The 11,950-nt window shown below is 39.5% G+C and overlaps 2 protein-coding genes across 2 annotated transcripts; both read left to right on the top strand.

Annotated features, from left to right (window-relative positions):
• The first annotated feature begins 7,164 nt into the window (after positions 1 to 7,164).
• On the top strand, positions 7,165 to 8,188 carry LOC132175941 (uncharacterized). The gene has a single exon (XM_059588038.1). The coding sequence runs from the start codon at positions 7,319 to 7,321 to the stop codon at positions 7,931 to 7,933; it is 615 nt and encodes a 204-aa protein (XP_059444021.1). The 5' UTR covers positions 7,165 to 7,318; the 3' UTR covers positions 7,934 to 8,188.
• Positions 8,189 to 9,464: 1,276 nt separating this feature from the next.
• On the top strand, positions 9,465 to 10,834 carry LOC132176445 (acyl-CoA--sterol O-acyltransferase 1-like). Its single transcript, XM_059588650.1, has one exon. It carries the CDS (start codon positions 9,465 to 9,467, stop codon positions 10,560 to 10,562), a length of 1,098 nt encoding a protein of 365 aa, XP_059444633.1. The 3' UTR covers positions 10,563 to 10,834.
• Positions 10,835 to 11,950: the final 1,116 nt, after the last annotated feature.

The following is an 11,950-nucleotide window of genomic DNA, read 5'->3' as shown; positions in this document are numbered from 1 at the left end:
GCAAATTAAATAGTAACACAATAGCAGAATAATAATCAAGCAAACCCACAAACAAGACACCAAGATTTTTTACGTGGAAAACCCTCCAATGCGAAGGTAAAAACCACGGGACCTAGTCCAGTTAAATCTTCCACTATCAACAATAATGAGTTTACAATTTGTCTTCCCTAGAGAAATATCTAGAGGTTATCACCACATCAAGAATACATGCATTCTTGGATTAAACATAAATTCATCACCCTAAAGTGGATTCCAACAAGAATAAAGAAAGATCTCACCAAGTAGGTATTAGCAACCAACGATTGGAGAGGAATTCCAACGATCGACACCAGTCAATACGTAGCACTCGTCGTCAGGAGCAACACTCTAAAATTGCATCAAGATCGAACCACAAACGATCTTCCAATCTCTGACGGATGTTCTTCTTTTTCTTTTTCTTTTCCTCCCTGCGCCGCACGCTTCTTTCTTTCTTCTCTTTCTCTTCTTCTCTTGTCTCAAGAGATGTATATATAGCACACAAAGGGTTTTAAAACCCTTAGTGTTGCTGCCACGTGGGTTGGTCCCCACATAAAGAGGGACCACCCAACAAATCTCCCCCTCCCGATTATGTGGGGGGCTCCACCAAGCCCGCCGCGCTTCTGCAAATTTCAAGCTTTTGCATAGGCAACGATTTAGTCATCATATCTGACCCATTATCATCAGTATGGATTTTCTCAATCTGTAACAGCTTATCCTCCAGTGCATCACGAATCCAATGACACTTAACATCAATATGTTTCGATCTTGAATGGAAAGTTGAATTCTTACTGAGATGGATGGCACTCTGACTGTCACAGTAAAGCACATACCTCTCTTGCTGTAAACCCAATTCTTGTAAGAACTTTTTCATCCATAACAATTCTTTGGCCGCTTCAGTGATAGCAATGTACTCTGCCTCTGTGGTAGACAAAGCAACACACTTCTGCAATCTGGACTGCCATGACACTGCTCCCCCTGAATAAGTAATCAGGTACCCTGAAGTAGATTTTCTAGAATCAATATCCCCAGCCATATCTGCATCTGTAAACCCATCAAGCACCTGTTGACCACTGCCGAAGCACAAACATACTCTCGAAGTACCTCTGAGATACCTGAGAATCCATTTCACAGCTGCCCAATGTTCTTTGCCAGGATTAGAAAGGAACCGACTAACAACTCCAACTGCATGAGCGATATCAGGCCTCGTACACACCATGGCGTACATCAAGCTACCCACGGCTGATGCGTAAGGCACTTTCTTCATTTCATCTTTTTCTTTCTCACTTGTAGGACTTTGCTTTGAACTCAACTTCAAATGACCTGCAAGTGTAGAGCTCACCGGTTTTGCCTTGCTCATGTTGAACCTGTCCAATACCTTCTCGATATAACTCTCTTGTGATAGCCACAATTTTCCTTTCTTCCTATCACGAGAGATCTTCATACCAAGGATATGCTTTGCGGGTCCCAAGTCCTTCATAGCAAAGGACTTACTCAATTCTTTCTTCAGTCTGTCAATTTTACTAGTGTCACGACAAACAATCAACATGTCGTCCACATACAGCAAGAGAATAATAAATTCTCCATCAGAGAATTTCTTCACAAACACACAATGATCTGCTGTAGTTCTCTCATACCCATGATCAACCATAAAAGAATCAAACTTCTTATACCACTGTCTCGGTGCCTGCTTGAGTCCGTACAAGCTCTTTTTCAACCGACACACTAAGTGTTCTTTGCCTTTAGCTGTGAACCCCTCTGGTTGCTCCATATAAATTTCCTCCTCCAAGTCACCATGAAGGAAAGCAGTCTTCACATCAAGCTGTTCGATCTCCAAATTCATTTTGGCAGCCAAACTCAAAACAACTCTGATAGAAGACATCTTTACCACGGGTGAGAAAATTTCATCAAAATCAATGCCCTTCTTTTGACCGAACCCCTTTACAACTAGTCGCGCCTTGTACCTTGGCTGTGATCTGTTTGGTTCAATCTTGCATCTGAACACCCATTTGTTCTTGAGTGCTCTCTTGCCCTTAGGCAGTTCCACCAAATCATATGTGTGATTCTCATGCAAGGATTTCATCTCGTCTTGCATGGCTTCTAACCATTGATTTTTCTGGTCATGTAGCATAACCTCTTGATAACTTTCTGGCTCTCCCCCATCAGAAAGTAACACATACTCATTAACTGAATATTTTCTGGAAGGCTGTCGGTTTCTGGTAGATCTTCTCAACTGAATCTCAGCGGCTGGTTCTGAAGAAGCTTGCTCTAGATGCTCTTCTGACTCCACATTATCAATTGTAGGCTCACCATTTTCACCAACTGTATCAACCTGTTCTTCTTGTACATCTCCCATGTGTTCATCATGCATCACACAAGGAGGAATAACTGGATCCAAATCAACACGGTATTCACTCAGAGACTCTGCCTTTTTCTGATCCAAGTCTTCAATGGTTTGATCTTCAAAGAATACGACATCTCTGCTTCGTATGATTTTCTTATTAACTGGATCCCACAGTCTGTAACCAAACTCCTCATGCCCATAACCCATGAAGATACATTGCTTGACTTTGCTATCAAGCTTTGATCTCTCATCTCTAGGAATATGGACGAATGCCCTGCAGCCAAACACTCTCAAGTGCTCAAAAGAAACATCTTTCCCTGTCCAAACCCTTTGAGGAATGTCACCATCCAAAGGAACTGAAGGAGAAAGATTTATCAAGTCAACTGCTGTCCTCATTGCCTCACCCCAAAAATGTTTAGGCAATTTTGCATGAGAGAGCATACACCTGATTCTCTCACAGATGGTTCTGTTCATTCTCTCTGCTACTCCATTATGCTGCGGAGTCTTGGGTACAGTTTTCTCAAGCCTGATCCCATGGCTTTTGCAATACTCTTCAAACGGTCCTCTGTATTCACCACCATTGTCTGCACGGACGCATTTTAACTGCCTTCCAGTTTCTCTTTCAACCTTCATATGAAAGACTTTGAACATACCCAATACCTGATCTTTGGTTTTCAAAGCAAACACCCATACCTTTCTAGAGTGGTCATCAATAAAAGTTACATAATAAAGTGCACCACCTAGAGTTTTAGTGTTCATAGTGCAGACATCAGTGTGAACTAAATCAAGAATATTAGACTTTCTTGATGAAGAAGATTTTTGAAATGAAACTCTTCTTTGTTTTCCAACAAGACAATGAGTACAGGGCGTTAGTGACGTACCTTTATTATTAGGTAGGAGCTGTTCCTTGGCGAGAATCTGAAGTCCCTTCTCACTCATGTGACCAAGCCTTTTGTGCCATAGCTCAGTGGAGTTTTCATTCTCAACAACAATCGCATCTCCCTTGACTAGTCTTGCAGCTGTCTTGTAGAGAGTGTTGGTCTTCTTTCCCCTGGCTAAGATAAGAGAACCCTTGCTCAGTTTCCACTGTCCACCTCCAAGGTAATTGTGGTAGCCTTCATCATCAAGTTTCCCAATAGAAATCAAGTTGAAGCGCATTTCAGGAACATGCCTGACATCCTTGAGAATCAATTTGCACCCAATGCTGGTTTCTAGCTGTATATCTCCCATGCCCACAACTTTACACTTTGCTTCATTTCCCATCCTAACCCAACCAAAATCGCCACTGGTGTAGGAAGAGAAGAAATCTCTATGTGGAGTAATATGAAAAGATGCTGCTGTATCAACTACCCACGTAGATTCATCACATGCGAGATTAGCATAAGCTTCATCAAAAGCAAATACCACATCACCATCAGATGCAACTGCTGCAGTGTCTTTTTCTTCTTGACGTTCTTCGTCTTTTCCTTTCAACTGTTCCCTCTTAAACTTTCTGCAATCTCTTCTTATATGCCCAGGCTTGCCACAGTGAAAACATTTTATGTCCATTTTTGAATAGGACTTTCCTCTTGACTTGTCACGACTGTCATACCTGTGAGGTTTTCTGCTTTTACTTCTCCCCCGCCTTTCTATAACAAGTGCCTCTGAATGAGAAGAAATACCTTGCTCTTTCCTTCTTGCCTCTTCATTGAACATGCTGTCTTTTACCATACCCATAGTTATCACACCATTGGGAGCCGAATTACTGAGTGACACCACCAAGGTTTCCCAACTGTCTGGCAAAGAACTCAACACAAGTAATGCTTGCACCTCATCATCTAGTGCAAGTTTCATGGTAGACAACTCGTTCAACATTCCCTGAAAATTACTCAGATGCTCCGTAACACTATGCCCATCTTTGTACTTCAAATTCACAAGCCTTCTTATCACAAAGGCTTTGTTTTGAGCAGTCTTTCGTTCATAAAGACTCTCTAACTTCTGCCAAAGACCATATGCATCAACTTCTTTGGCTACGTGATGAAAGACACTTTGATCAACCCACTGCCTAATATATCCAACGGCTTTCCTATTCAATTTCTTCCAATCATCGTTGGTTGCAGCAGCTGGTTTGACACCTTTCAACTCAATGGGGTCAAACAATTCTTTGCAATACAAAATATCTTCCATCCTAGTCTTCCAAATTGAATAATTGGAAGCTGTGAGTTTAACCATGCTATTAGATGACTCTTCCATTTAATTCACACAAGAACTCCACACAAACAATGAACCAAAAGCTCTGATACCACTTTGTTAGGGGTGAACACCAATTTCAGATGCTCAGCGGAATTAATCTACCCCTCTTTGTGCAAATTAAATAGTAACACAATAGCAAAATAATAATCAAGCAAACCCACAAACAAGACACCAAGATTTTTACGTGGAAAACCCTCCAATGCGAAGGTAAAAACCACGGGACCTAGTCCAGTTAAATCTTCCACTATCAACAATAATGAGTTTACAATTTGTCTTCCCTAGAGAAATATCTAGAGGTTATCACCACATCAAGAATACATGCATTCTTGGATTAAACATAAATTCATCACCCTAAAGTGGATTCCAACAAGAATAAAGAAAGATCTCACCAAGTGGGTATTAGCAACCAAACGATTGGAGAGGAATTCCAACGATCGACACCAGTCAATACGTAGCACTCGTCGTCAGGAGCAACACTCTAAAATTGCATCAAGATCGAACCACAAACGACCTTCCAATCTCTGACGGATGTTCTTCTTTTTCTTTTTCTTTTCCTCCCTGCGCCGCACGCCTCTTTCTTTCTTCTCTCGTTCTCTCTCTGAAAGAAAGAGATGTATATATATAGTACACAAAGGGTTTTAAAACCCTTAGTGTTGCTGCCACGTGGGTTGGTCCCCACATAAAGAGGGACCACCCAACAATTCCTGCAGAAAGTGCCCAACATGGCAAGCATGCTTCCAAAATTTTTGTTGGGGGGTTTCTTGAAAGATGAGTGAATTAACTAAGAAACCCTTCTGCATAGTAGTAAATATATATGTTTATGGGCCTTTTCCCTTTTCCTTTTTAGCATATATATAAGAGAAGAAAATAACACCATGTCAAAAAGTTCAGTAATTTTCTATCTGGGTCGACTGAGGATCGAAATTTTCAATTGAAGATCGAAATTTTCAATAATTAATTGTTCGAATTACAACCATTTGAAAAAGCCAATCCGAACAAGCATTCAAGATAATTCCAAACATTTGTCTAAGCAAATATATAAATCCGATCGAAAACCTCTAACAATTGGTTTTGAACCCGATCCGATCCACAAAATGGAAAGGCTTGATACACAAGTAATTAATTATTTATTTTTGTGGCGGGAAACACAAGCATTTAAGAAAAAAGCTTATGTACTTGTAATATTGCTGACAGTGACAGCAACCTTACTGTACCAAGTAGTTGTTGGAGAGGGGAAAAGAGCCATCCATCCATGTTCTAATGGGACACGAAAAAGCAACTTCATGGAAGTGCCGAGTGCGACCAAACGGTTCTCCCAAGATTTCCGTGGGTGCATGTCCCACTTATTTCTGTTCCTTTTTCTATGGTGTTTATTTTTGGTTGTTTCTAGAAGTGCTACTTTATGGAGATTTTAATCTTCTATTTCTTTGGTCACAACCAAAATGCTAATTAACCTTCGAAAGATAAGATAAAAGAATTGATAGCCACTTGTCTATAAAAGTGGCAAATGCATGGACCACTTTGACAAGATTCACAAACTATTAGTTCAAATCAATTGTTGTCATCAAAATGCTTTCCTCACAAACATTTAGAGCATTCACATCATGTTAGTCATATGTTTTTTTTTTTGGGCTAGCGGGATCGATGCTAAAAAGAAAGTAAAATAAGTTGTATTTAGTTCAGCAATTTAGAAAAATATTTGGTGAGAGTCGTTTACAACTCACTAAATATAAAAAATAAAATATTATTTTTTATTATTAAATTACTATTTATTCCAAAAACTTATGCTAATAAGAAGAAATAAATTTAACTATTTCATTTATATTCTGGCATTTCTCTAACATTCTCTCTTCACAATAAATTATATATATACATTTGTCATAAAATGTTTGCAAAGTGTACAAAAATTAATTGTTACTTCACAAGTGCTTAAAGCTTGAATGAAATGTAAAATAAAGAACCACTCCCATGAAAACCACCCAAACCAAAAAAAAAAAAAAAAAACAAGATAATGTTGATCGATTACCTACTTCTTTTAGAATAAGCCTCTTGTATTGTAAATGCTCAGGATGCAAATTGAGATTAAGAATGGATTGTGTCGAGATATGAGTATAAAATTATATAAGTTAAGTTTAATTCAATTCATTTAATTTTAGGTTATTTAACTTTAATCTATTAATTTTATGTTGTGTTATACTGTATAAACAATTGCCGTCCTAATTGAGAGTGACAGATCAATGATTGAGGATGTCCTATGTGCAAAGAATGAGGACAGACACAAAACCCTTCTTTTCCACACTCATATCTACCTCTTTATAAACAATATGTATTAAACCCCAAAACCAACAAAATTCTCTAGGGTCACTTTGGTAGCTGTAGAAATGTGGGACCAAAAAATTGATTTTGATAAAGAGAAAGTGGAAAGGACGCCCAATGTTCCCTCCCTTGTTTATTGACCAGTTGATACTAATGTTGACTGGCTAACAATCTTAGATCTATATGGGTCCCTCAAGGATCAATTAGTTCCAACCATAGCCCATGTTCTTCCTTTTTCTCTCTTTTCTTGCTTTGTTTTCTTTGGTGGGTGGAATACATAAGAAAGCTCCCAAGAAGAATCCCACCGACGATTAACACCTATCCCTCCACAACTTTCCCTCCCTTTTATACCCTCCAAAACGCCACCCCCCCAAGACAATATGCTTTGATCATTGTGTGTTACTGTTAAACATGGGAAACTGTCTGTTTGGAGGCTTGGGGGAGGTTGACGGGGGAGTGATCAAAGTCGTCACATCCAACGGAGGAGTGATGGAGTTCTTCGCGCCAGTAACCGTCGGATGCATCACCAACGAGTTTCCAGGCCACGGCATTTTCAGAAGCCACGACCTCTTCTGGAAGCCACTCTCTCAGCACGAAGAGCTGGTGGCAGGCGAGTCATACTATCTCCTCCCCCTCCACGCCACAGACAAAGTTAACAACAACAACACGCACGGCCAGATCGTCCGGCAAGGCCACATCCGGTCGAACAGCATACCGACGACGTCGTTGGCTGCCCCATACAGGATGTCGTTGGACTACCAGGGGATACTGAAGAGGTCTTACACGGAGGTTTTCTCCCGGTACAACAGTGGAAGGTTCTGGAAAGTGAAGCTTGTTATAAGCCCGGAGCAGTTGCTGGAGATATTGTCGCAAGAGGGTCGCACCGAAGAGTTGATAGAGAGCGTCAGGACCGTCGCAAAGTGCGGTCATAGCGGGGGGTCGTCTCTGGAGCTTTCAGATCGGTGGAGCCTCTCAAGCAGCCGGAACGCTTCCTCTAAGAAAGATGGCTTATTAGTAGACATTTAAGCTTTAATTAAAATCCATGACCATGTCTTCGATCATTGCTTTGTATTATATCTATATATGCAATATATATATGGTGATGTAGACAGTTTGATCAGACTTAGAATGTGAAATAGATCGATGTTTTGTGGTCAGAGTATGGAAGACCCCATGTACCTTATGTGAAATGTGAAGTGGAACTACAACTTTCACCACTCCCCCCTCCTCTTTCTTTTCCTTTTTCCTTGACTTCTATAATGTGACAATTATTCTGAATATCATTTTCGCAGACTCTATAAAAGAATCTATTTTCTAAATTTAGGAAATGTGTTCAAAAAATTGCAGAAAATATTTCACAGCAGACTCCCTAAATGAACCCTAAACATTATGATTGCTACAGCGTTTTGGATTTTACTATTGCAATCCTTATGATTATTAAATTTTTTTTTAAAAAATGATTCTCTCTCTTCTCTCCTCACTCTTCACATGTCTCACAATTCTCTCTCATGTCTCCTCTCATATATATAATATAATTAAAAAAACAAATATTTTAATGATATAGAAAATGATTAAGAGAAGCTATTGGAGTGCATTTTGACATAAGGAAACAAAAAGTAGTTTAGATCCTTAAATGTACGAAAAATAATGAGAAAGCTACTGGGAATGCTTTTTGGATATGCATGGTGCCTTATTTGAGAGTATAGTGTTACAAACCGAGCCCTACTCGGCTAGAAGTCGGGTATGATTTTTTTTTTTTTTTTAAATTAATTAAGGAAAAGAATTATAGGAGAAGATCTTTCTTATTCGTGATCCAAAAGGAAGATAAAATAGGGGATTTTAAAATTAAAAGATGGGTGGGCTCTTCAACAATAAACCCAACATAAATTAAAATAGTGCAGAAATAATTACAAAGAATATGAAATTGGTCAAATAAGTGACCTGGTACTTTCAAAGGGCCGCATAAAGCGATTACAGAAACAAAAGAAGTACAAATTAAGACAAACTTATCTAAAGTTTCACTTAAAAACAACATCAACAACTAAAAAGAGGCTCAAGTCGAACATACACCGTCAAAGTCGGGCCTGATCTTGTTTGGGAAGCTGTGGTTCGAATGGGCCTAGACCCAGCTGGCTAATCCGGCATAAGTGGCTAACATAAAAGTACACGATTCTCGATCTTGGTTTTTGACCTTTTGGGTATGCAGGACATAGAGCGATTCTCGATCTTGTTCCAAGTGGGCCTGGCCGCCTAGGTTGCGGCCCTTTTTTCTCTTCCAAGTGCTGCCATATAGTCACCAATAATGTCAGGGAACTGTCAGTAATTTATGTCACATTAATTAATATATATATATATATATATTTGAAATAATAACAAAGAAAACAGCGTCTTGGAATTGTTTTCTATCTCTTATTTCATCGATTCGGCTTAGATGTTATTTTAATAATAATATGTATGCATTAATTAAATTAATGACTAAGATTAAATTTTATTCGTCTAAGATTCCTTATTATATTCAGACCTTCCCCAACAAACATGGCAAAGATCGAAAAGAAAAATGGAGGGGGAAGTAAACAACTTCATAAAGGTATGTCTCTCAGTCTTCCTTTGTCTTTGTTATTGCTATGCAATTGGAAAGATAGTCCCCAGAGGTCGTAGGAGACTCCTTTGTGTGCTCCCAATCGTCTGCTTCTTCCTCTTACTTCCTCTTAATCTCCATTCGGTCCATCTGGGAGTGATTACTGCATTTTTCATTGCCTGGCTTGCCAATTTCAAGCTCTTACTCTTTGCTCTTGGTAAAGGCCCTTTGTCTTCTCACCCATCAATCTCTCTTGGACGCTTCATGTCTGTTGCTTGCTTTCCCATCAAGGTCCAACAAAACACACCAAATTTGGAGAAACCCAGAAACACGAACACCCAATTGTCGTATCTAGATGACAAAAACAAAGAAAACCCCACTTCCAAAAGATCTCCTTTAAAATATGTAATAATGGCTGTTCTTCTGGGAATTTTGATACGTGTCTATGACTACAGTGACCATATCCATCCAACCATCGTCTTGCTTCTTTATTGCTCTCACATATACCTTTTCTTTGAAATCATCCTGGCCGTGGTGGGAGCCCTGGCTCGAGCCCTTCTAGGAGTTGACCTCGAGCCCCACTTCAACGAGCCATACCTCTCCACCTCACTAGAAGACTTCTGGGGCAGGAGGTGGAACCTCATGGTCACCGACATCCTGCGACTCACCGTATACGACGCCACCCACCATGCCACAGCATGTGTCATTGGCCCCAAGTGGGCCCATCTGCCCGCCACGTTCGCCAACTTCGTGGTGTTGGGGCTCGTGCATGAGTTGATCTTCTACTACTTGGGGCGCGCGAGGCCCACGTGGGAGGTCACTTGTTTCTTCCTCCTCCATGGTTTGTGCTTAACAGTCGAGGTTGTTTTGAAGAAGGCGTTTTTCACAGGCGGGTGGCGGTTACCGCCGTTGATCTCGGGCCCCTTAACGGTTGGCTTCTTCATGGTTACTTACATTTGGCTGTTCCTTCCCCAGTTCCTCCGGTGTAGGGCTGACGAGAGGGCCATTGAAGAATACGCTGCGTTCGGCGAGTTCGTGAAGAGTACTATCACTCGCGCATTAATATTCGTGTTTTAATAATAAACCTTCTCATATTGAGGATCCGTTTGGATAGGACCATCCAGTAATATTATGTGTTAGGAAGTGGGCCGGAAGGCCCATATAGCCTGCACTCAAAGGCCTATTATTAGTCCATTAATCCGGTTTCATCTTATTGTGTAGCAGGGGATCAGCTTTCCAACCATTTATATCTTTGCACCACCACTTCACCCATGGCCCATGGCTTTGTCTGTCTTTGCTTTGGGAGCCAGGGAGGATTTGAAGCGAACTTGTTCTGAGCTTTGCTTTTTTATTTTATTTACTGAGCTTCTTATCTTTAAAGTTAGTCTAACGGAAAAGTTAACTCGTGTAAAATAGACTTTTTATTTTTTATTTTTTAAATATTGTGAGAATGATGTGTCTCCTTCTTGGCCTTGGATTTTTTTTAAAATAAATTTTAGCCGCGAACTAAATATTCTCTAATCCAAAATGATTGGGGAGGATCCAGATCCCATGGCTTTAGGGGCACAAACAAAACTAGAATTAAGGCTCATGTAAAAGTAACTAAGAGCCTGTTTGAAATTGCGGTATGAAAGGTAAAAAATATTTTTAATACTTAAAAAGTTGTGTCAAACTAAAAATTGGCATGTTTGGTAAAAATTCTAAAAGCATTTCTTTGATTTTTGTACTCTAAAAATAACAAAAACGTACTTAAGTAAAAAAAAAGTTTTACTTAAAAGCTCTATTTCTCAAATACAATTCCAAACATGCTTTAACCGTGAGAGAAAGATAGTGGCATAGATACAACGCTCTAATTTATGTATTGGAGCTACAAGCTCATTTCTCATAGCGATAGAAAATAGTTAAGAGTGCGTTTGTCATTGCAATAGACAAAAAATACGATTTAAACCAAATCGTAGAAAATAGATTGTGTGGCAATGCGTTTTCAAATCGCATGTGAGGAGACGCTTTTTTGAAAATGCACAATTTTAATGGTTAAACTGTGATTTTAAATGTCAAACTGAGATTTAGCCAAATATTTAACTGCGTTTTTAAAAATCAGATTATCAAATCACTCATTTTTAAATCGTTATATTTAAATCGCATTTTTTGAAATCACAATCTCAATGGACCCTAACTAGCTAATGACCACAATATCTATTTTTAATTTGTCATGCAATAAAAGTTAAAACAAACGCTGGACTGGGCAATCAGTATTTCCCTGAGCCCCACTGGGTAACAAAGGCATGGCTCTAAGAGGAAATGTATAGGCTTGGGCCCAAGCTGAGCAAGGCCCAGGCCTTTATAATCATATCAAATTGTGGACAAGTGGCTAACAGTAAAGTACATATTTCCTGTTTTCAAAAGGTAGCTTAATTGGTCGGGACTATGCTTAATGAAATAGAGATCACTAATTTGAGTCCTCA

This window comes from Corylus avellana, chromosome ca3 (assembly GCF_901000735.1).
Source record: "Corylus avellana chromosome ca3, CavTom2PMs-1.0".
NCBI lineage: Eukaryota > Viridiplantae > Streptophyta > Magnoliopsida > Fagales > Betulaceae > Corylus > Corylus avellana.
Note: the sequence above shows the minus strand (reverse complement) of the source record. Positions and strands in the feature narration are given on the sequence as shown.

Coding starts and splice junctions, on each gene's coding strand:
- LOC132175941 (XM_059588038.1), top strand. CDS start 7,319: ATGGGAAACTGTCTGTTTGGAGGCTTGGGGGAGGTTGACGGGGGAGTG.
- LOC132176445 (XM_059588650.1), top strand. CDS start 9,465: ATGGAGGGGGAAGTAAACAACTTCATAAAGGTATGTCTCTCAGTCTTC.